The sequence below is a fragment of the Protobothrops mucrosquamatus genome, unplaced genomic scaffold (genome assembly GCF_001527695.2).
Source record: "Protobothrops mucrosquamatus isolate PMUCROS unplaced genomic scaffold, P.Mucros_1.0 scaffold579, whole genome shotgun sequence".
Classification (NCBI taxonomy): Eukaryota; Metazoa; Chordata; class Lepidosauria; order Squamata; family Viperidae; genus Protobothrops; species Protobothrops mucrosquamatus.
The window spans coordinates 749,677-775,300 of NW_015386880.1; the positions used below are offsets into that span (position 1 = coordinate 749,677).

At 40.1% G+C, this 25,624-nt stretch overlaps 1 protein-coding gene across 1 annotated transcript in view; it reads left to right on the plus strand.

Annotated features, from left to right (window-relative positions):
• Positions 1-25,624, plus strand: part of CACNA2D2 (calcium voltage-gated channel auxiliary subunit alpha2delta 2) — a 568,828-nt gene that overhangs the window by 491,909 nt on the left and 51,295 nt on the right. Inside the window, exons 14-15 of the mRNA XM_015817370.1 lie at positions 21,184-21,273; positions 21,575-21,658. Of these exons, the coding sequence (XP_015672856.1) occupies positions 21,184-21,273; positions 21,575-21,658 (174 nt within the window). The remainder of the gene's footprint in view (positions 1-21,183; positions 21,274-21,574; positions 21,659-25,624) is intronic.

Below are 25,624 nucleotides of genomic sequence, written 5' to 3' on the forward strand. Positions count from 1 at the left end.
AGTGCCGGTGTTGGGGTGGGGGAAGGGAGTGGGGGGAGGAAGAAGGGATCCGTGGGGATATGGAGTGTGGGAGAAAGAGTCGGAATCCAAGATGCTCAAATCTGGGTTGGCTCCCAGCAAACGCGCACCGAAGAAGTGAGGGGAGAAGGAAGAGAGGAAGAGAAACAGTGGGGGTGGGAAAGTGCTAAAATCCACGGGTTAGGGGGCGCAAATTACTTGCCTTGCCCCGGGTGCTGACAACCCACGCTACGCCACTGCTGTGGAGATTCTCAGTTATCCAAGTCCTGGTTGTCTCAAAGGTGCTTTTTCAAAAGGCAGTTGGACTATGTTTTTTCCTTGAGGAAGAAGACATTTTGCTTCTCATCCAAGAAGCTTCTTCAGTTCTGACAACTGAAGAAGCTTCTGGGGTGAGAAGCGAAACTTCTTCCTCAAGGAAAAAAACATAATCTAGTTGCCTTTTGAAAAAGCACCATTGACATGACAGTATGAAAGATAAAATGTACTTTAAAAAGTAAATATTGTAAAATAACAGAGACAAAACCTAGGGGGAAAAAGGATAAGCATAACCAGTCGAGTAGTGGAGCCATCTGAGCAAGTCTCTAGTAACCTGAAAGCCTTACAACTTACAATTGTGAAGGAAGTTTTCCAGAAAAAAAAAATCATGTCAAGTGACCATGGAACACTGCTACCATCCATAAAGGCAAGCTGGTTGTCAAGTGCCTGCAATGCAGTCATGTTACTTTTGGAGGGTGGGGTACCACTGTCAAATTTGGAACTGGGTCATAAGTACCTTTTTGGGGGGGTCCATCATAACGGAAATGGTCACTAAGTGAGGACTACCTGTAACCCATTTCAGTGGGAAGAACTTAACTGTAATTTGTATAAACCTGCATACTGTAGTTGTTACTTTTTTCTTAATTCTTGAGGGAAATACTGTTGACGCAAATCATAATGGAAGAACGGCATAGAGAAAGTGATAAGATGGTATTGTTTAGAATTTAGTTTTTGAGAAAAAGTTTCTAATGTTCTCCTTTCAAAAGAGTTCAGGGTTTTATTTAAGTTCACTCCTGAATTTGGCAACCGTGCTATATTGAAATATGAATCTGAGCATGTGACAGGCTATTACACAGGAAAGGATCGGCCCCATCACAACATGAATTGGCTTTGAATGAATAAGATGATGCTAATAAACTCAGTCAGTTTCAGTCTTTCTGAACCATTCTTGTCTCCCGACAGCAGAATTTGAAGTTCTAGCAAATGTCTCCAGTCCTACTATCAGAGCTGTTTTATCTGGCAATATCATGGATTGCCTTGTTCTGTGTACAAAGCACCATTGTTTAATAAAGCCATAGCCATTTCTTTAAGAGAAATATCTTTCATACATCCTATATTTCCATATTACTACTACACGGTAGAGATCTGTTCTGCCTCAGTAGATTCATGTAATGTGCATGTAACTTTGCAAGTTGTCTTAATTACTTATTCGGTACTCCTGTTCTGCCATTTTCTTGCCTCACAAAAATGTGTTAGTTCCCCTCTTGTTACAGCCTCACGTTCCTCCTAATTTGATCATCTTCATACAAAGCTGCGCTAACATCCAAACCAGCAGAGACTTGCTCATGAAGGAAGTGCTTGTGTGCTTGTTACAGGGACTTGTATTTATGTGACTAATTATTAAAACTTTGTGCCTGAATCAGCATGCCGAGGACCAAGCCAAGTCACCAGATCTGTCAAGCTATTAAAGCCGACAGGCAACAAGCGAGAGAAAGAGCATGGGATGAGTTATAAATGCCCTGGAAATGGGGTGACGAGGCAGAGCTAATAGCTTTCCATTCAAATGATGCTGGAATCTCCAGGCCTAAAGCCACAGGGAAAATGGGGGAAGTAGAGGAAAATGAGACAGAGGGCTTTGTGCATCTGTACACATGTATAAATACTGTGAGAAAACTTACCTGGGTGATTCTTGCAACACAGAAACAATCTGTAGCTTTTGCCCAAACCTCTCCTAGGAGCCCATTTTTGGAATAATTGTTTCCCCAGGCCTCCTGATTTTCAAAACCCAGGAAGAAAATACACAAACTTGATGTTATTTAGATGGATAACCCAACTGTTTAGCTTCAGTAGCAGTTTGAAAAACGATTTCTTTTAATGCTTGAAACTAATGAGCATTTCTGCCCTTGTGATAGCCCCTGTCTGCTTTTTTCCAGCTGTTACATATGCCAACTGATGCATGCAGCATTTCAATAAAAGTCAGCGAAAGGGATAGGTAGAAGAATTGTTAAGCCAAGTTCATATATGCTAAAAAAAAGAGTGGAAAACTACCCTTCCTTCCTATCCCATTTGGGGGGGGGGGAATGAACCTGATGTATTAGTGAAGTGAAGACAGTGATAATGAGTCAGAATTGCTTTGTACAAACCAAGGCTCAGAATACTTCCAGGAGGTTTCAATTATAAGAACAGGATATAATCATGCCTATGCGGTAATGGCAAATTCAGTCTCCCAGTGTGGATCCATATGGTGCCATCCATATCCAAGAGGGAGATCATTGGCAATCTTAGAAAAACTCTTAAGGTTTGCAAAGCAATAAACCAAAACTAAACTAAACTAAGCCAAACCAAACCAAACCAAACCAAACCAAACCAAACAATAAAATAAAATAAAATAAAATAAAATAAAATAAAATAAAATAAAATAAAATAAAATAAAATAAAATAAAATAAAATCTTCCTATTAGAGTTCAAGGCAAGAATGTTGGCTGGATTGTAGATGGTGAATATGAGGCAGAAATGGGATGGAAAGGAACACAAAGAGAGCATTTCTGGCTGGCTGATTTACAACAAACAATTCTGTAATAATGTGATACTTGAAGAATCAATCCAGTTCAATGGTTGGAGCAGAGATGGGAAACTATGGACCCTTTATGACTTGTGAACATCAACTCCCAAAAAATTACAGGGCCAAAATTACAGGATCTAAAACCCAACCAGAATGATTTCAGGCAGTGCTATTTTTCTTTCTCCACCTAACTAGATCTCAATGATACATATTAGAGCTGTCCATTTTACCATCACTTGATTATAAACACCTTTATTGTAAATGGACATGATGTTTTTCCGGAGCAGCTAGAAACTGAAGCTCCCAACAATTCAACCACCTGGGCTTACAGTAGGTGAGACTTGCATCATATATAATAGAAAAAGGTCCACATTTTGGAACTTACAAACATCCATTGAGAACCACTGTATTTCATTATAGAACTGTTGTGTGTGGGGGTAATTATTTTTATAGTTTCTTCCCTTATTTATTACGATCTGATCTTACTTTGATTTTTGGGTTATTGATTCTAAGCTCTTTTTCATAATTGTACATAATAACCCTAACTCTAACTTTGATATGACATTTCAAAATATTTTTTGCATTGAATTTCCATTGATTAGTGCAGTATTTTGAATTCTGCATCACCTTATACATAATATTTAAAAACAAATGTCATGAAAAATGTAACTGTAGAGTTAACAATTGTAGAGTTAATATTATTTAATTGAAGCCTATACCTTATATGTTCTAGGAACTTCATGTGCTCCAAGCACTGTCAGCCTAGGACCATGGTGGTGAACCTATGGCACGTGTGCCAGAGGCGGCACTCAGAGCCCTCTCTGTGGGCACGTGCACCGTCGTCCCAGTCCTCGGCCTTCAGCTGGGTTTTATAAAACCTTTTCGCTTTAGACCTCCATCCCCGTGTGCAAAAGAAAAAAAAAGATTCAATCAATCAATCAATCAATCAATTTCAACTTCTCACGGGAAAAAAAAGATCTCGCAAAGTTGGAATTGATTGATTGAACTTTTTAGACCCACCCAGTCTGCCGTTACCACCATAGCCACGCCTACCCAATGGGCCACACCCACCCAATGGGTCACACCCAACTGGCACCTGATGATACATAAGTGGGTTTTGGGTTGCAGTTTGGGCACTCGGTCTCTAAAAGTTTTGCCATCACTGGCCTAGGAAGTCACGATACATTGCCTGTTGCAATAGCCCTAATTAAATCTGTAAATGACTACTTCAAAGGGGCAGATGTGGGAGTTGAAGTCCACAAGTCATAAAAGGGCCATACTTTCCCACCCTTGGGGTTGCACAGATAAGGGGTTCAAGATCTGAAAGAGACGGGTCAAGACCATTTCCAGTTTTTTCTCTTATTTCATTCAAGACAAAGACAGAAATAAGCAAGTGGGATATATATATAAGCCAAGCTGCCTTGGAATACTTATATAATTTCACTTTTTACCAGTTTCATTTACCAGTTTTCATTCTTTAGGCATTTATTTCCCAGCTTATAGCCTGACACAATGAGGAGTTTTTTTCTGTAGACTTGCATTTGTTCTCAAATGCATTCTAACTAAATAAATCTTAACACCATATAATGTGAGCCTAAATAGGTCGGTTCCTCACAATACTGTATGTTCCCCAATTCCCAGGTCCTAATTCCTTGTATTACTCTGTTTGTCACTCTTAAGTCCAAGGAAAGGGCGTAGTTAATCAACTGGCATTTTACCATCTGGAAGAGATGACAGGTGGTTATTTCTCTGGCAGGTGTATCTATGATATTCTTATTTTGGGTCACTTTCAACCCCAGTCAAACCTTGGGTTTATCTGGCCGTGTCTTCTCACAATGTTGTTTCCTTTCACCACTCTTCTTCCCAAAGTTGTTGACAACACTTCAGTGACTATTCCTCAAGTCTCATTCAGTGCCTATAAATCCTAATTAATGTCAACTGCTCAGCCCTATTTTAGATTTACAAGATAGAAAACAATAGTACATAGCCTCACTTCAACAGCTATTAAAGTTGTCTAGTCCATTTTAGCTACCAGCCAGCTCCTTAACTGCTCAGCTTCTTCTCTCAGATCTTGATGTACTCTTCTGGAAAAGACTGATGTCAAGTCCATATGAACTCCCTTCTTCTCTTGTGAACAGTTTGTTCTATAAGAAGCTAAATCATCTTATTCCTCACTCCTTATCAGCAAAGTCCAAAGCTTAAAAAAGAATTTGTGGAGTAATCTTCATCCTCCTAACCCCTACCCCACAGTTCATACAGAGATGTGGATCTGTGGTCAGGACCAAAGAAAAGTTGGCTGCTGGCTTGTCATAGTTAAATTGAAAGCTACATATCCCTGGTTAATTCAGAAACTCACAGGATAGTTTTAACCACAGTCAGACTGTCTTACCTGTGCTAATTCTAATGAATAATAAAAGCTAAGCTCCTGTTAAGAAATAAACAGTACAGATTGAAGGAATGTAGCAATATTATGAAGAACCGAAAACTGCAATCCTATGATCTCTGCCAGTGATGGTGAACCTTTTAGAGACCGAGTGCCCAAACTGCAATCCAAAACCCACTTATTTATCGCCAGGTGCCAGGTGGGCGTGGCTCACTGGATGGGCGTAGCTGTGGTGATCATGGCAGATTGGATGGGTGTGGCCAAGGTGGGCATGATCACCTTGATGTTACTCATGGGGAGGGACACCTGTGGGGGCCGGGCAGGGTTGGGGGAGATCTAGGGGGTCTCTGGCAGGTGGGGCGGTGGGCAGGAGGCTTGTCCTGCGGGGTGAGGCGAGGCAAGGCGAGGCAGGTGAGGGTGCCATTGTCACAGGGCAAGGTGAGGCAGGAACCGGGGTGGCTGCTGCCTGACACCATCAGCCCCTGCACACAGAGGCCAGCGAGTGCATGGGTGCTGGGATGCATCCAGCCATGTGGGACCTCGGTGAGTTAGCGGGCGGCTGGTTGAAGAGGGACTGTTGCCATCTCCAGGGCATGGCGCACGTGCCCACAGAGAGGGCTCTGAATGCCACCTCTGGCACACGTGCCATAGGATCACCATCACTGATCTCTGCAGTGAATGACAAGAAAGTAGACAATAGCTGAGATCTTCTTTCTCCATAAGTCTGCACTTAAAGGAAGAAATCTAACTTTAGATTGCCATTCTGTTTTCTGCAGAAACATCCAAGACCCATGCCTCTCTGCTGTTGACGTCTTGTTACTAGCAAAGGCAAAGAAAATTCATAGTATTGTGGGCAGATTAGAAACAGTTTAACTCCACAAAAAGCACATCTCTCTTCCTCCCTGACACAATTGTGAACAAGCAGCCTCATGCTTGATAATTTCCCCTCAAAGCAAACATTTCAAACCGGTCTTAGTTATGTGGAATAAAGTGTGACACTAGATTGCTCCTCTTAGCACAGGGTGAAAAGAAGTATGTGATTCAGGGATGATAGGCAAGCAGCTGCTGTACAGATGGTGCTGCTGTTAGATGTGGGGCGAGATTAAATTGGCTGTCACTGGGGTGCTTTCCAAAATCTACAGCTTCTGAGGTAGCTAGAGTATAAACAAGACGTTGTCATGAAGCTATCATTGGAGGGTTCACCTTATTGCAAAGGAAACTGAGTGGGAGGAAGAGACCCAAGCTGAACTCTGGTATCCTTTCCAAAAATTTTCCAGATTTTGGACTCTACAAGAGGATTAAAAATATGCTTTGTTGAGATAAGCTATATTAACAGAATCTTGCAAGTCTGGTTTTTTCCCCCTCCCCTTCCTCTTATACCCTATGGAGTCAGGGGGGAGCCATCCCGAGTCTCCTCCTAATACGGTACTATCTCCTTTCCCAGGGCTCATGGTATGTTTCTGGCCCTTTTGTTTTCATAGCGGCTTCTACATATTTCTCAAGGCCTTCTCCATGGCTCTCTATACCTCCTAGACCAGGGGTCTGCAACCTTGACAACATTAAGACTTGTGGACTTCAGCTCCCAGAATTCCTCAGCCAGCATAGGACTTCATTATTCCCCTGTTTGTGGACTAGATTTGGCATCTTCCAGAATGCTAAGACATAGATTAAATAGAAATCATCAGAAACAATCGACCATCCACAATGAGCAAGGCTTACCATATTCCTCCTGACCAATCCCACAAAAATCAGTATTGTCCAGTTCTAACCACTGCTTTTCTAGGTCAAGATTGGCATTTCTTGTTGGAATCTCTGCTGATTAGAAGTATCGTAGCAAAATGCATTTCTGTGTAGCTCAGCAGGATCCCGTACAGTTTTACAGCAAAGTATTTAGCATGTCCACTCCCCCTTAGGGAACTATAAAGGTTAATAGCTCATTACTGAATATTTATTTCTGGTGATGCGAGTCCAGATTTTGACAGGAGCTTCCCCTCTGGGTTGCCAATTCATACTTCTCTGTGTGCTGAGAAGACAATATACAATGGTGTAAGCATGCCATCTGGTGGATGTTGCCCAATATTATAGCCCATTATCTCAGAAAAAAATCCCTAATGTCACCTTGAGAATCTTGTCATTTGCCTAGGGACTGGGAAGAGAGGTGCCAATTAAGCAATGGGATAATGAAGTGAGAAGTGGGATCGCTTAATTCTTTCTCCTTCTCTTGATGCTCTGGTGTCCTCGTACTTTGATCCTTCAGGGACAGAAAAGATAGAAGAAATTGATTATAAAACTCCCCCCCCCCATTCTTAGTTTAAATGCATTGTTCCAGAGCAGCTTCTACAAATGTGCTCCGATTATCTTAGGGCTTTTTTTAATCACCTTGCATCATGGTATAGGCATGCCTGCAAATATCTTTTCTCTGTTGGGCCTCCATGACCCTTTACTGAAAAAGGTCTGAATTCAGTAAATCTTTCAGAGGTGGCTATCTAGTCTCTTAACCTCCAAAGATTATGAACCTGCCATTTCTATTTATGTAGACCAGGAGAGAAGCTCTGGCGTGACCTATTTTTGACAAAGCCATGTTGACTATTAGCAACCATGAGGTTCTTATAAATGCCCTGCTTTATTATTTTCTCTAATATCTTTCTAGTTATTGATGTTAGATTCACTGGTCAATATTTACTGGGCTCCCCCACCTGATTTTCTGAAAGAGAAGGGATCACATTTGCTCTTCTATCCTCTGGCACATCCCCAGGATTCCTTCAGAAAATTGACACAGTTCCTAGCAGATCTTCAATCCGCTTCTTCGGTATTCTAGGATGTATTTCATCAGGGCCAAGAGAGAAGATCCTCTACTATATTCCTACTGACCTACAGCCCTCCCATGTTGTGTTTGTTCTTTGTCTGTGCCACTCAAATTACTATTTCCTTTCAGTAGAAAGACAAGACAGCAATTAAATTCATGTTTTCTCTTGGACATCAACATAGATTTCTCCATTTAGACCTCCATTTAGATGGGCAACTATGGTCTCTTATGGCTGGCTCAGGAATTCTAGGAGTAGAAGTCCACATGTCGTAAAGGGGCCATGGTGGCCCACCCCTGTTTTAGACGAAGCAATAACTCCCCTAGCCTCTTTTCTTTTCCTCTTGCTCGTGGCATATTTGAAGAATTTTTTCTGGATAGTTTTGCCTCTGTTGCTAAACTTAGCTTGTTTTCTACCTTTGCCTCCTTGACTTCATGCCTGTGTTCATGAGTGGAGGCTTTGTAAATTTCCTTAATTATCCTCCGTTCCATTTTTAATACACATCCTTCTTCAGCCCCTCAGCCTCTCAGAAGCTGCCTATTAAACCACATTGGGTCTTTTAAATGACTCCTAGCTTTCTTCCCCAGTTGTATTACTTGAGGCTGTGTCATCCTTAATTTTCTTTTCAAGAAGTCCCAGTTGTCTGCAACACCTTTGCCTTTAAGGTTTTCTTGTCATGACATTTTCTGTACTATTTCTCTTCATTGAATGTAATCTGCCTTTCTAAAATTGATGATTTCTGCTTGACTGTTATTTTACCTTTGTTGTTGTTATTGTTGTTAAAGTCAAGAACACTTGCATCCAAAATTTCCACTATTTTAATACCTTAAATCAGGGGTAGGCAACCTTGGCTCTTTTATGACTCGTGGACTTCAACTCCCAGAATTCCTGAGCCAGCTGGCTCAGGAATTCTGGGAGTTGAAGTCCACGAGTCATAAAAGAGCCAAGGTTGCCTACCCCTGCCTTAAATCAACTCCTTTTTACCTTGGACCAAATCTATTGTAGCAAATCTCCTAGTCTCAACCTGAAAGAGAAAATTAATGTCCGTATTGGTCGGTCAAGAATTTATCTGACCTCTTCTGTTTGACAATTAGACTTTCAAAGGTGTTTGGGTAATTGAAATTTCCTGTTATAATTATTTCATGGTTTTAGGTCTTTAGTTTCCAATTTTAATAAACGTCATCTATCTCTTCTGACTGACTGGTTTTTCTCAACCTTGGCAACTTTAGATATGTGGACTTCAACTCCCAGAATTCCCCAGCTAGCAAGTTGAAGTCCACACATCTTAAAATTGCCCAGGTTGAGAAACACTGTTGTGGAGGATCATTTGCATATGACATGCCATGAGTGAGACAGCCTTAGCTACAAAGGCATTGCAATAGTGTTTTTTCCCTTATTCCAATATGATCCAACAGTGGCCTCCAAGTGTGCCAAATCTGTTTATCACCTATTAGTTTCAAGTAAATCAATTTACTGCAGTGACTTGAAACCAAAACAATAGAGCAAGATAAAATTTAGGAAGGTGCAGCAAGCATTATACGGATGCTGCTAACTCCTAACTCAAGGTTGGGCAGAGCAGTAAGGAAACTTCTCCCAGTTTTCCTAAACCAAGCAAAATGAACTCTTGGGAGAATCCTACTCTATAGTTCTAGTGTGGACATGTGGTCCTGAGTCTAACTACATGCAATCTGCACTGAAAAACTAGAGAGTTTGTTATACAATTTTGTCATCCTGCCAGCTCCACTCATGTTGTTGCTCTACCTTCATTTACATATGGTTCAATCTGTGGATTCTGATGCACTTCTAAAATATTTCAGAAGTAATTGAACCCTTGTCAGCATCGAAAAAAAGTAATAAGAAAGGTGCATGCCTAAAACACGTAGCTTAATCCTCACTTTTTTTTTCAAAAAGTGATTGCTCTTTTTCTACAACTCTAACAACAGCCCTGTTCCTTTACTTCTTGATGAATTGCTTTTTGATGGTTCTATTAAAGCAAAGCAAATCCCCTTTCTTGGTACTTTTGAATGTAGAAGATTGAATGCCTTCTTAAGAGTAAGAGGGAGGGAGGGAGGGAGGGAGGCTCATAGACAATATGCTAAAGAAATGCAAAATCAATTAGTTCAACCCTGCACCTTCTCCCCTATCACCTCAAGGGGAGGCTAATCTGTTCCATTTCTGAATCATCTGCTAGAAAGGAGTTTAGAGATATACTTTGTATCTTTGGGATGGTCTGCTAAAAGGCATACTTTCTCCTGAGCCAAGCTTTCTCTCTACTCCTAAACTTAGTTGCTTTGGAGAAAGAAGTTTCATCTCCCCGTGCTTCACATAGGGAGAAAGGAGAATGGAGGATATCCTTCTTTCATCAGAATTGTGAGACATAAGTCATACATACTGCTCAAGCAAAATAGTTCTGTCATCCCCAGTTGTCTCAAGACCAATTCCGTCTCTATGGCAATATTTATTCACTATTTGAATAAATTATTTGGTGTATCAATATAGTATCTGTGTTGTATATACTATAGAATACCAGATACTATATAGAAAATAGAACTACATACTCTATTCTAGATTAGACTAGAAATCTAGTATCAATCAATATCTAGGTCACTCTCTTCAATCTAGATCTTCTTAGCTTTTGTTTTATTGTAATGTGACACCTTGTCATCTACAAACTTGTTGCCAGATGACCTCACTGTTGAATATGCTGATGGCTTGGCTGAAAATAAATATGAAAAATGATGCTAGCAGATAACACTGTGTTCTGTTTGCCATTTGGCTTTTATGGCTGCTTCATATATGCAAGTCATTATTTAATACTGCAGTTGTCAAATGATAAGCAGGGCAAGAGCAATAGATTAGTATCAGGTTCTTGATTCCCTGTAGGCAGCACGTGAGGATATGCCATATGAATTAAGGAAATAATTGTTCTGTTTTTATCTTGACAGATAAAATGCAATAATCTGTATGTTTGGGTAATGCCTGTCAGTGCTGATATGGAGTCTGCTATAGGTGGCTGCAAGGTATCAGTTGTAAACAACCCCATGATTGCTTATGCAAGTACATACCTATAATCATTAGTGAAGACCTCAGCAGTATATATTCAATATAATATTTATATGGATTCAAATCTATTATTGTGCAAGTGACTTGTTTTCCATATTAAAATATTTTAACAAACACAAACATATGCTTTCCTCCATGAAGCCAGTTCCCATACTAGATTGATATAAATAGATACGCCAATAGAACTATTTGTAGTTTTCATTGATTTCAGCCACAGACCCGTGCAGACAAATAAATGTGTATTTCTTTCAGTTAAGCTGCAAATTGTTAACAGCACCACACACTTGGCACTGTCGCCACTTTCAAGTCTTTCCTGACTATGCATTGCTCCATTTAAAGAGCAGAACACCTTTAGGAGGGAAAAAGTAAAGAGAGCTGCAGGATGGAGCTTATTCTAATGAATACTTCATTCTGCTACCCCTCACTCAGAGCTTCAGCTAGGGAACAGGGATAGACAGGGCATTGGACCAGCATGCCCCTCCTCCCTCGGCTTCCTTCTGAGGCTCCAGTGGAGCTAGCAACAAATTGATCGGTTGATTCCCTATTGTACTTTCTGGCAGGTTGCCCTTTTTCATTTAACAGCATTATTTAAGTGCCAAACAGACAGTACGAAGCCTTTCCTGATAAAATCTAAAGGAGAGGAATCTGCCAGTCTTCAAAATGGAGCAGAGTCAAACATGCAACCTCAAGTTCTTATTTCACTTTTAAATGTTTCCCTTCCTCCATCCAGCTGTTCTCCTTTTTTCTTAAAATAAACACATATGAAGCACCACTTGAGAAGAAGTGTAGCATTAGTGTCTTCAACACTTAACAAAATGAATGAAATGTTTGGGGGGGGGGAAACCCATCAGTGAATACTGTCGCTTGAAACATTAGCACTTGTATGCCTTTTCCTAAGTGTGAACATCCAATCACATCCTGTAAACACAGCACACCTGTCCCAAGACATTCCATTAATGAATGCAATATGATGTCACTTCCAGGATGGGCATTTTGAATCTTGGTTCAGAACTGGTGGTGGCCAGCTTGAGAGTGGCAGACCAATTTGGGAGCTATGGTGGAAGCTAAGTACAATGGACAGCTCCCAAACTGGACTTCTCCCTGCTGGTATCTGCTGTTTAAGGTGACCACTCCACTTGCGTAATTCTCTACCGGAGAGACCTGTGCCAGCTATGAGCAGAACTGAAATCACTGATGGGTGACATTAGATCAGGCATGTCAAACTCGCGACGTCGCGCGACGTATCGGAGCTTTTTCTCCATTGCCGGCAATGGGGTGGGCACGGTTTTGGGATAACGCGTCCGGCCCATGGGCCGGCAGTTTGACACCCCTGCATTAGATGAAACTTCTATCTTTCTGACACTTTTCTCTCATCATTTCTCTCTTATTAGTATTCTAAATTAACTGCTTGTAGATGTTTTTTTATGAAATTAAAGGGTAACCACCTTAGGGTATGTCATAGTGAAGGACAAGTATTGTTAGGGTCAGAAGTCCCTTATTGTTCAAGACAGTTGCATTTTGATAGAATTCTTCTGTAATACATTTATCGTACCTTCCTTAATTATTATACAGGCAACTGAACACAAGACTGCCCTTTTTTCCCTTCCACCTAGGAAATGCAAAAAAACCAAAACAACCCACTTCCCAGCATATCTGCAAAAAAATAATCTGTTTTTGAGGCAAAATGATGATAGATTTTAAAATAATAAATGTTTAAGATGTGATCATGTTATAAATTTAATTCCAAATATATCTACAGAGGCATATTTCATTTAAAAAGTACAAAAGGAGTAGTTTTTCACCTCCTTGGGAAAATTCTGCTTGTAACCATTTCATTGCACAAATATTAGTTGTTTAATTTCTGCCACTATAACACATATTAGAAAGAGTTTGCTGAAATACATCCCTATGGTAGGGATAAACACTGACAGCATCTTATCTATCTCCCCAAAGAGCCTTGCATCAGCAAACAGGCTTTGTGTTCATTTCACTGAAGCACAAAAGAGACAACAAGCATGCCTATCAAATAATCACACTTAACTGGACTCTCAGCTGCCTTAAGTTTTGAGTCCAATTATGGGAGTCTATGATTAAACTGCCTGTCATCACACACGTCAGATTTCATCTGCCTGAAGTCTCAGAGAGAAGCAGATCAGCAGAGTAATAGAGCCATTTATATCCCAGATTTAAAATGTTTGAGCATTTGCTACTGTGCAGAAATTAGGTACTAAAGTGAGGCTGCTATGTAAGCAGTGCCAGATGTTAAGTTAGTGGCCTCAATTGTGCTTGCTATTAAATATGTTTTAAAAGCTACATATTTGTCTGTCTAGAATAATCAACAGTACAATAATGAAATGGCAGCCATAGACCCCATAAGCACAGACACTTTATGCAATTATGTGTTTATCGGGACAAGAATGAGACAGTTTTACTCAGTTTTACTCCTTGAGAATTGGTTTCTATAAACTTTAAATCATTTTGTCCACAGGATTTGGTTTTTAGTATCACTTGATAGGCTGCACAAAGCATCTGAATGGGCCATTTCTTCAAAAATGTGGGCTGTTCAAGTACAGACAACCTGAGAAAGCCTCAAAGTAGCTGTGATGTGGCTGCATCAAGGCTTCCAGGAGGGGCACTTCACTTACAGCAATGCACTTTTCAAAGTACTTCTTTCAAATGCTCAACATAACCCCAGAACCTAATTACTTGCTGAATAAAAAGCAAAAGTGTGAGAGAGTTGGTGAATTTCCAGACACTCAGCCTGAGTTCAATTGTGTTGTTCAGGATAGTGATGTGATGGCAAGATCCCCACCGCTCACCTTGATAACCATTTATTTTTTCCAAGCTTTTCAATCCTGGAGAAGATCTTTCTCATGAAAGTTCAGGAAAATCAGATGGGGGGGAAGGGGAATCACTTCTAACGCTAAGCACTCCACCTTTTGCTCCTGGCAGAAAGACGGGCTATAAATCAAACAGTCAATCAATAGGGCTGAATCAATCGTTCAACTCCATTTCCCTTCTTGCTATTTTACAGCAACCAAGAGAGGAAGGAAGCACACTTGTCTTCCCTAATAATGAATTGGTGTGAATGATACAGGGGAAAAAAAGATTTTTCCAATTTTTGATTCATCAAAAAATAACTAATGCATACATCTATACTCGTAGTATTTTAAAATGGCATTTTTAGGATATGAAAGGGAAACGGGACTTCATTCTTGCTTACTTCTGTTATAGTAGCTGCACGTTTATACTGTGAAATAATTCAGCAGCAAGCAATTTGTTTGGGAGGGGGAGAGATATTTGGAATTTTAACAGCATCTGGTGGGTATAGTCACAAAATGGCTACCCCTCTGGATTTGGCTAATCATAATCTGAACTAGCCTCCCCACCAGGTTCTCTTCCATTCCAGTTGAGACTCTAGAAAGTGTACAGAGAAGAGCAACAAAGATGATTAGGGGACTGGAGGCTAAAGCATATAAGGAACGGCTGCTGGAATTGGGTATGTCTAGTTTAACAAAGAGAAGGACGAGGGGGGACATGATAGCAGTGTTCCAATATCTCAGGGGCTGCCACAAAGAAGAGGGAGTCAAGCTATTCTCCAAAGCACCTGAAGGCAGGACAAGAAGCAATAGATAGAAACTAATCAAGGAGAGAAGCAACCTAGAACTAAGGAGAAACTTCCTGACAGTTAGAACAATTAACCAGTGGAACAACCTGCCTCCAGAAGCGGTGAATGCTCCATCACTGGAAGTTTTTAAGAAGAGACTGGACAGCCATTTTTCTGAAATGGTATAGGGTTTCCTGCCTGAGCAGGGGGTTGGACCAGATGACCTCCAAGGTCCCTTCCAACTTTATTATTATTATTATTATTATTATTATTATTATTATTATTATTATTATTATTATTATTATTATTATTATTATTAAACCTGAAGGTAGCTTCCAAACAACTAGAAGTAAGCAGGACTAAGCAATTCTTACTCCACAGTCTTGATATCACATACACACACACACACGCGCACACACACACTTTTTTGCAGTCTCCAGAAACATGAAATATATACATTCCTTTCCACTTTCAGGATGGAAATTCAGAAAACATTTAGAAATGTTACAAGTACGGCATCCCTGCTTGTTGGCTTGGTCCCAGAAAATGGAATCAGAATTGAGAAGTTTGCATATTCTACCAGTACTTAAGCAGAAAGACTTCTCTATGGCTTTAGAAGGACTTTGCAAAGAGGCCGACTAAAGCTGACAATCATATGGAAAGCAAGATATGATGACCAGTCCTTGAAGAACCACAGCAGATAAATGCTTTCCATGATTGAGTGCACACGGGTGGGAAGATAACTTTCCTGCCATAATAATGAATTAAGACGTGCGTGACCTTCAGTGAATTTGTAGTTCAGATTTCTATTGATTGCCACTCTTCTCCAGAATGTTTTTCAGCAATTCTATTTCTACCACTATTTTTCTTTTTCTCTCGCTCTGCCTATATCTCTTCCACCCCATTTTACCCCTTTCTCCCCCCCCCCCCTTGTACTACATCATCCGGAAATAATACATACATTCTTTTGATGCTTCAGGCTGAAATTCTTGCCTGCCACGCTTCTCCATGGCAACCTGCAGGGAAGGTTAATTGATTTGGGGGAAAGTGTGTGTTTCCTTCATGCTGACAGTAAGGACTGACTGGAACATGCTCTCTCTTACAGTATTATGCTTACCAAGACTAACAGGCAATCAACGTGGCTTTTAGCATATGGAAATGCTGGTGCCATTTCTCCACACCCATTCATTGTCCACCTCCCCCACCATTTCCTCCCACTATTTCCTCCCCCCCCCCCCCCGTTGCTCACCATCATTCCTGCAGAATTCACAAAAAGGGCAGAATCCAATATATGTTCATAAAGGGTTCAACTCTCTGCCTCTGTTTGCTCCTCTTCTGGTAGCTTTCTGGTTTATCAGCTCCAGTGTATTTAATAGATTCAGTCTTTCTCTACAAGCTGAAGAAGTCAGAAAAGGAAGCTGAAGGAATTGTGCCATTACTATTCCTCCCTTGTTTACATTGGTGTCACACTGAAATGCAGAGTATGGGAGAAAATTCTGATTTCCACTACTCGAATGAAGCTGCAGCCAGCATATAGATTATCATTAGATAAGGCATGCGCAGAAGTCTAAGGTGCACATACAGTATAGTGAGAAGTCCCAAGTACTTCCCAGCATGCAAATATACAATGAAATTCCTGCATGTACAGGTCCAACTTGATTCCTGCACACAGATGTTCTTTTCATGATGGTATTTTGGCAACAAGTATAGGTTTTTTTAAGTAGTTCAAACAGATGGAGATAAAGAAAGTTGTTTTAATTGCCCATCTAAAACTGTGTATTTTGTTGTCTAATTTAAGCTCAATCTAACATAGCCAAGAGGCTTCAGTTATGTTAGAAATAGTCAATGTTTCATGTGTTCTCTAAGGCACATGAAGAAATCATGCTTGACAAGCCTGCGCATGTAACAAAGTTCAGGGCTTTTCAACCAGTGGTACGGGTACCACCTGTGGTACATTGGCACCTGGCAGGTGGTACGCGACCATCCTAGAAAAGTGGTAGCGGGGGAGGGGAATGAGCTGAACCGGTGGCAGCACCGCACATGCCTGAGCGAGAGATGGCTGGAGCTGCAGGGCTGTCAGGGCTCAGCGGAAGCGCCAGGATCCGTACTGCTCCAGCTGATCGGCACTTCTTTGGGACAGTCAGGGCTAGTGGAAGCACCAGGATCAGCGCCAGGCTCCAGCTGGAGCTCAGCGCTGATCCTGGTGCTTCTGCTGAGCCCTGAAGAAGCACCAATCAGCTGGAAAGCAACACTGATCCTGGCGCTTCTGCTGAACCCAGAAGAAGCACCAATCAGCTGGAGTGTTGCAGCATCTCCAGGGTCTTGTGATTTACATTCAGATGCTTGGCATCTGAATGTGACCATCATAAATATGAATATATTTATGATGGTCACAGTGTCCCAGGGTCATGTGAAGTGACCAAAACCTGCTGCAACCACCCAGCAGATGGAGGGAATAAAAACCAAACACCCCCCACCCCACCCCCGCTGCAAATCCTTAACAGAAATGCTCACAACAATGGAAACATCGGACAGGAGGAACAGCGCCACCGGGTAGGCAGGCAGGTGTCTTGCTCAGTTGTGGCTTGGGGGGCACTTTTTTCAGTGCCATTGTAACTTTGAACAGTCACTAAGCGAACTGTTGTAACTCGAGGACTACCTATACTTTATCACTTTTTTCCTTTTTTTTTTTTTTGGTCAAGTTTTTGACACCTTGCTGGGCGACTGGTGGTACTCAGATATTGCCATATCCTAAAAGTGGTACAATGGGTGAAAAGGTTGAAAAGCCCTGATCTATGATTATTATTTGTGGGGTTTTGTTTTCATTGGTACCATAAGATAGATTCATTTGAAAGTTATATCAACTTTTATTTTCCAGAAGCATGTATTACTTCTTTCTTCTCCCACTTTTGCTTGTAGGAGTAGATGCTTTTCATTATTATTATTGTGTACTAAACCAGATTCAGCTCCCCCAATAGTAGAAATTGTTCATGCAGAAATCCTTAAGTCCTGTATGAAATAATGAAATTAAATTTAACATTGAAATTCAGAGATGTCCTCATTAAAGAATGTATTTCTTGAATATATGAGCTAGGTTGCCATTTTCTTCATGTCTTCTCTCTAAACTGTCTTTCAATAATTCTGTTTTTACACTGCCAACTCAAGACATATTTGCAAGACCAGTCCATCCAAGTTCATCATAAAAGAAGTGGACTCTGACCTGTAATTAACCTCATCTTTTCAACAAATGCAGAGAAGACTCTGAGAACATCATATGCCAATTTATGTTCACCCTCCAGCTAACCAATAGGAGACATCAAAGGTTTTGCGATCATCCACTGTGAAGTAACAAATACCACCAGCTCACATATCCTCCATAGAAAAAGGAAATAAAATAAATTGCCAATGTCCCTTTCTTGTCCCTACTTTCCAGAACTCATCTTGGGGGGGGGGGTGTATTTGTCTGGTGGCTTGCAGGAAGATCTGCTGAAAAAAATGTCACCAAAAAGACTGAAATCATTGAGGAGTTTTTCAGCACCATTATTGCTGCCCCTCTCCAAAAGAGAGCCACTAAGAAACCACTAGGCTAGAAACCAGAAGACCATGGGTACTAGTCCTGCTTTAGGCAGGAAGCCAGCTAGGTTATCATGAGTCAGTCGCTTACTAGAGACAAGGGCAAAGCATTTCTGAAAAAACTTGCAAAGAAAAATGCAACCCGTAGTCATCAGGTTTCAAAATCATTGGTCAGCTAGAGAGTACATTGGTCAGTCAAATATAAATATGTATCTCTCTTCTTGTCTATCATTTTGCTTGGTTCTTAAATTATCAGAGGTTTCACAATCAGGGTTGGCTGCAAAATCATCAAGGCACCATTCCACTAAAGCAGAGGGAAAGGGAGGGGGAAGCATTTTACATGTGTGTGTGTGTGTGTGTGTGTGTATACGCACACGCACACACATACACAAATGGGGCCGCAAGCATGCGCAACTAGCACCGCCTCGTTTTTGCCATGTGGACACTAGCACTGCCCCATTTTTGCCACGCAGCACTCTGTTTTCACAACGTGGCACCCCGTTTTCTCCACATGGCACCCTGTTTGTGTAGCAGCATGAGTGGGGGTGAGTGCACGCACATGTGCACGCACTAGCCAGCCTGTTCCCTGGCCCGGTGGCCAGCAGGCCACAGCCCAGTAGTGGGCCGTGGCCCATAGGTTGAGGACCCCTGCACTGAAGTACAGTTCATGTGCTCAAATTATTAAAACAGCAGAAATGATGGCATGGATGTAAGCAACTGGGCCTCTACTGGGCATTAAAAAACACTTTTAAAATGTAATGAAAACTATCTTTTCTCCATGTTCTAGCTCTCCCTCTTAAGGCTTTTCCAAAAAGGCTGTTGATGGTAGTATGAATGGCAGCATGCCTCTATATACATAGGTCATCATTTCTCAAAATGAAGGTTGTGAGACAATCAATTAACAGTTGTTCAAGAGTTCCTTCCAAACAAATGTTTCCAAACAGGCTTGCCAATTTGATGCAGAAGCATGCTGAATGCAAAGCAGGTGACCCTGTATGAAGCTTCTGCATATTCCTACTGCGGTGTTCGCCATTCAAAAGAGGAGTACATGTAATTATGCCAGGGGAGCATGAAGATCCTGCACAAAGCTCTGATTTTTCCCTCTATAGGAGGAATGTATAATGGAGGGAAAAGTGGGAAGGTTGAGAAGATTGAGAAGGAAGTTGCAGAAGTGGATGAGGGATTAACAAGCTATAGTAGGGTTGAAGGGAAAGAGCAGTTGGGCTGTGACCTTTTTTCTCAGTGTGACTGTGCTGGGAGACACAGGGTCAAAAGCCATTTACAACCTGCTGGGGGTTTTGCAAGCTGAAATATTTTAAGAATAGTTAAAGAGAATCCAATGCAAGGCAAGGAAATGCTTTCTCTCTCCCCCCCCCATACCTCACAAATTTGGTAAATTAAAGTCTGTAATCTTCAAAATGTAAGCCAAATATCAGGAATTATGCAAAAGTGAGCAAGCCCATCTTTACCATTAAAATGATCGTTTTATTTCTTGCCCGTATCTACTGCAATAAAATCATATTTTCCTCCCATGGAGTGACTCAACCATATTCATGTTATTATGAATTATCATGTGGCTCCAAACACTAAACTACTTCCCAAAGAATGGCTTACAACTGAAAAAAATGGGGTTTTTTTGCAAAATGTTGGTCATTATTTTGTAAAAAATGGGAAATAATACATAGAATTCAATACATCTGTGAGGTTATTATATCTGAGATCATTCTGAGTATTTTGATCCAAGATTTGGAGCTAATCCTAGCACATTTGATATCAAAAACATATTTCATCACAGCCTCTCAGTTGTAAATAGATGAATTAATACATTTCAACTCATCTATATATAGCACTATTTATATTGCATTTTTAAAGTTTTGCTGATATTAACAATTCTGTATTCCATATCTCTCCCCAGCTTTTATATTCAATAGAAAAACCTGTATTTTTTCTCCATAGAGACCAATGCTCTGTTTCCCCTTTATGGAAAAAAATAGATTTTGATAGCATACCTTTGAAACAGGTTTTAGATTACTTATTTTCTCCAATATGTGGATTGTGATATTTTATCTATCTTATTGTTTGTTTTTCAAATTTGCACCTATGCCCTCTCTAGCAATGCCAGCTGCAGCAGTTGGACAATAATAAAAACTATATCATATCACAACTAAAAAATACTCTGGTACTAACTTAAATGAGATTCAGCTTCTAAAATTATTTTTTCAGATTAGGTTTAAAGGTAATCAAAGTGGGTAAATGGTATAAGTCATTAACAGAACCCTGTAGCTATATTTTTGAAACCCAGGATAAAAGGCATAATCCATATAAATCACTATGATAAAACTTAGAGGCAGAATGTATATAATTGGCACTAGTTTTATGATGAAGTCTAAGCAGTTTCAGTGCAGGTACAACTTGGTTTGGACCCTAATGCGATAGAAACATGTGAAGCTGCCAGTTTATAGACTGTGCTGGAGATGAGCTGAAAGAGGCCAGGCTTCCAGGTTTAGTGATAACTAGATTAAATTAAGCCATGAGTTAGAGGTGAAACTGTTAGATTGACTGAATAAACATTTTGACAAAATTGATTGCTTATGCAGTCTTCTTCAACATGTGTCTCCTGTGTCTGCTGGACTGCAATAATTATATTTTCCAGCTGATAAAAGTGTATTCAGGTTGTAATCCAGCACATCTGGATTGCTTCAGCTGGAAGAAAAGTGGCTTTGGGGCATTTGAGGAGTCTGCTGTTTCTCAATCTTAAAGCTGGTAAAAATTGTCAAACGAATAAATCCTCAAAGATACGCTGGTGTGAGCTTGCTGTACAAATGATACTATGATATACACATACTGCTATGTTTCATGTTTCTGGACGAATGCATGTTACGTGTTGTTAATTTTAGTCTCTTTCTGTTTCCTGCAGGAATATCTCAATGTCCTAGGAAGGCCCATGGTCTTGGCCGGAAACAAAGCAAAGCAAGTTCAGTGGACCAATGTCTATCAGGACGCTTTGGTAAGGAAAACAACTTTATGAAATATTGCAACCAGTTTTTTTCCACTTTCATTTGTTTATGTGGTTCATACATTGTAATATGGTTCAAATTAGATAAATACATTTAGTATTCAGTATCCCTTCAGATTCCCAAACCTGTTAATCTTGAGATGGTTTCTTCTCCCCGTTTTCTTCTGGAGCAAAGTCTAGCTGATTTACTCTTCAATATTATGAGTTAGAGATGCTATTCTAATTCTGAACTGGCCAGTTACGGTGTTACAGATAATGCCATATTTTACTTTTGTTGTTGTTACTTTTTTAGGGCCTGGGTTTGGTGATAACCGGCACTCTGCCTGTATTTAACCTCACTGAAGATAGTCAGTCTCGTGGGAGCAGTGAATGGAAGGTATGTTCCTATGTTGCAAGAAGCTGCCACCATAATCATATTGGGTGGTGGTTGTTATCCCCTCATCCTCTTTGCTTTGTGCAAGTGCTCCACAGAGAATCCACAGTATTCCTTGATTTATTCCTTGGTTTTCAGTCAAGTAGCATCCTCAACTGAAAATCATCTTTTCTTGAAATTGGCTCTGAATTGTTATCAAATCTTCTAAATGTATTTTGGGGGGTGGATGGACAGACAAAAGATAAGATGCTAAATAGATACAACAGCCTTTTCCAATGGGGTGCCTACCAGATATAACTGAGAACTCTGGGGATCATAGTTCAGCACACACGGAGGGCACCATGTTGGAGAAGACTGGGATAGAGACACTGCCACTTTTTCTGGGACTCCACTTACAGTACTGATAGTAAGCCAGCAACCAACTAATATTCATACACTAAAAAGAATACAGTTAGATTCCCAAACATTTTTGTATAACAAAACTGTAAATAGAAGTGTTTCTTTTCTAAACATACTTAGCATCAGTAATATTCCATAATATCATTTTGAAGGTATATCTTATATCAGTAAGTAATGGAAAATGTTCTCTTACATATGTTGAATGAATTGGTGCTACAGTATAGGATACAAAGAAAAAAATACAATAGGCAAAAATAATACACCAAGAAATTGTCCTAAACATTTATAATAACAGTTTAGGGGCAATTATGAGGAGGGAATGTAAAAGTATATAAGCATATAAATGATGTTAAATCTGTCTGGAATGGCAAACATGTGAAGGAATATTACTACAATCGAGTAAGACAAAACTCTCCCATTTCATTCATCCATAATTTCAGCTTACATTGCTGGTAAACTAAATTATCCTTTCACACCAAACCTAGATATTGACAAATATCTAGATGATTCCATACATTTGATAACATGGGTGTTAAAATACAAGCAAATTACTGAGCAGAGTTATGTTTATTTCATCATTAATGTAAGCTGATTTTTTTTATTTAAATAGGAAGAGTTAAATTGAATTTATTAAATTTGTACTGAACTGAAATTGAAATCTTTGAGATGCTTCTTAGAATATATTTGGCATGTGATGCATTTTGTTTATTGAGCGAAAAGCCAAAATTGTGTATTATTGAAATAGGAGAGATTCTATATAGGCCTAAATGCTATTGCTATTACTATCAAACTTAGAGTTAATTGTTGAAATGGTGAACTGTATGAATTTATATATTTTTAGGATACTGTATTTATCATGAGTAATAATTTATGCCTATTTTACTGGCTCTCCTCTGCTATGGCATCACATTGAAGAGAGTCTTCAAAAAACTATGACAATGTTATAGAGAACAAGTAATGATCTATTAAAAATACACTTGGACCCAAATTAATTATGAGATATGTAAGATTAAGGCCTCATCAGGGATGGTCAACATGTGTTATCTATGTTATCACATGGCAATTCCTGTATTTGTTTATCATTGGGTAAGACAAAAACAGCCCTTTCCTGAATATGAAGGCTGTCCATTTGGTCACTCATGCCCTGATCATTTCTCGTTTGGATTATTGCAACATACTGTACATGTACATACAAGGAGATACCCTTGAAAAGTATCCAGAAGCTTCACCTAGTACAGAATGCAGCTACATGGGCAATTCTGGTCACCCAAAGAAGGACACATTCGGTCCCAGTTTGCTTCTGGCTTCAGTTCAAGGCGTTAGTTATGATCTATAAACCCTACATGGCATAGGGCCAGGCTACCTACAGAGCCATTTTTGTCCCATTACATTAGCACATCCCACCCAATCAGGCAGGGAAGGAGTGGACACCGTTAGTTAAAGAACTCCAATTGGCAGGCCTAGGAAGAGAAGTTCTCTGTCATTGCCCCCACCTTGTGGAATATTGTACCCCCCCCAAGATGAGACGGCCTTCACTCTCCTAGCCTTCCAAAAAGGAGTCAAAACCTGGCTCTGTGGCCTCTCATGGGGAGCCCAAAGGAGTCACGTAATAATAACAAATAATATTATTGATGATTTTATTAATGCAGCAGCACAAATGCAGTGGCTATATATTCATATACTTTATCACTCTATGTGGCAAGATGAACAAGTGCCACTAAGAAGATCACACATTTCTTTTTCTCCCCAGTGGGTAGATTCACAGCATGTCTACAGCAATCTGTCTCATCTGCATTATGCTCCTACATCCCTACTTGTTTAGATTTATTAGCAGCAATAGATCTGCCATGGCATTCTATGTCAGCTTGCTTTTCAGCAGGCAATGATCTGTTTCCCAACTAGGTAAGTGACAAGGCCAAAGACCAAGCCATTTATTCTCCAGGGAGCCTAGTTATGGCTTCATAAAGCAGCATGGCAGCTCCATTGAAATGAGCATCCCATGCTGCGCCATTTAGTCGTTGACACGGTGGCTTCTTGCAGGTGTCTTTTTAAAGAAAAAAATGTACTTTTCTTTACAAGAACCCAATAAAGGCTGGCTATGCATTTTCATCAGTCACTGGAAAGGGCCTGGTTTCTCCAACACTCTGGTATGACTCCCAGGATTAATGTGTTTTATGCCATAGCTCAGACAACCTAGGTGCAAAATGTCCAGTCCTCTTGAAGAACAATGCTGAGAATCAGATATTCCTTTTGAATTTGAGTTACAAGTTGTTCTTTAAATTACCCCAAGCCTGGCTACATGTACCACTTAAAGGGTGAACATTGCACGTCAGAAATTCACTTCCAGACTGCATTTTTCTCTGGCTCTGCCTTGCAAGGCTCTGATAAAATATTACCGAAGGATATTGATATTGGTAGATGCCATTAGATATTTCAATCATCGTTCACATAGAAAGGGAGTGCAACAATCCTCCCCAGATTTTTCAGGCATCTAGTATTCCGGATCTCTCTTTGTTTTCCACAATGTAACCTTAAAGAGAGGGAATAAAATGCATTTATAACTGTTGTGAAGATTGGAATCCATTTCTTCATCTTATCTCTTTTCTATCTCTTTTCTTTCATTTCTGTCTTATTTATCACTTTTCTTTTACTTTTTTTCTCTTTTCTTTTCTTTAAATTTATATTTAAAGAAAACCTAGCAGACAACTTTGTCTCCCAAAAGGTAGAAAAGGGAACGAGGGGATTAGCCATATTGGACCTAATTCTCATTAACAGGGATGAAATGATAGAAGGTGTTGAAGCCACAGGAACCTTGGGGGGGAGTGATCATGCAATATTGGAATTCAACATTATGCAAGCACAAGCATTTAGAACACAGTCAAACTAGAGTCTTAGACTTTAAGAGAGCGAATTTCAATAAACTTAGAGAAAGCTTGGGAAGGATTCCATGGATGAGAATCCTCAAGGGGAAAACAACTCAAGAAGCTTGGGAAATTTGAAAAGTGAGATAATAAAAGCCCAGTCTAGCACAATATCAATGAAGAAGTAAAATAACAGTTCTCAAAAGAAACCAGCATGGCTGCATAAAGAAATTTCTGATAAATTGAAAGACAAAAAGGATAAATATAACAAGTGGAAAGAGGGGCACATAACTAAGGCAGAATATCAGCAAATAGCCTGAGCCTGCAAAGATGAAGTGAGGAAAGCTAAGGCTCAAAATGAACTAAGACTTGCGACAAAAGTCAAAAATAAGTCAAAAATAACAAAAAAAGCTTCTTTCAACATGTAAGTGACATTAATTAATTAAATTAATATGGACAGCCATTTGTCTGAAATGGTAGAGGGTTTCCTGCCTGTATAGGGAGTTGGACTAGAGATCCTGGAGCACAGGGGAACTACCAGAGGACTGGAAAAGAGCTGATGTAGTTCCCATCCTCAAAAAAGGAAAAAAAATGGACCCAGGAAATTACAGACCTATCAGCCTGACCTCAATACCTGGGAAGATCCTGGAAAAGATAATCAAACAACGAATCAACGAACACCTAGAGGCAAACAAAGTCATTACTAAAA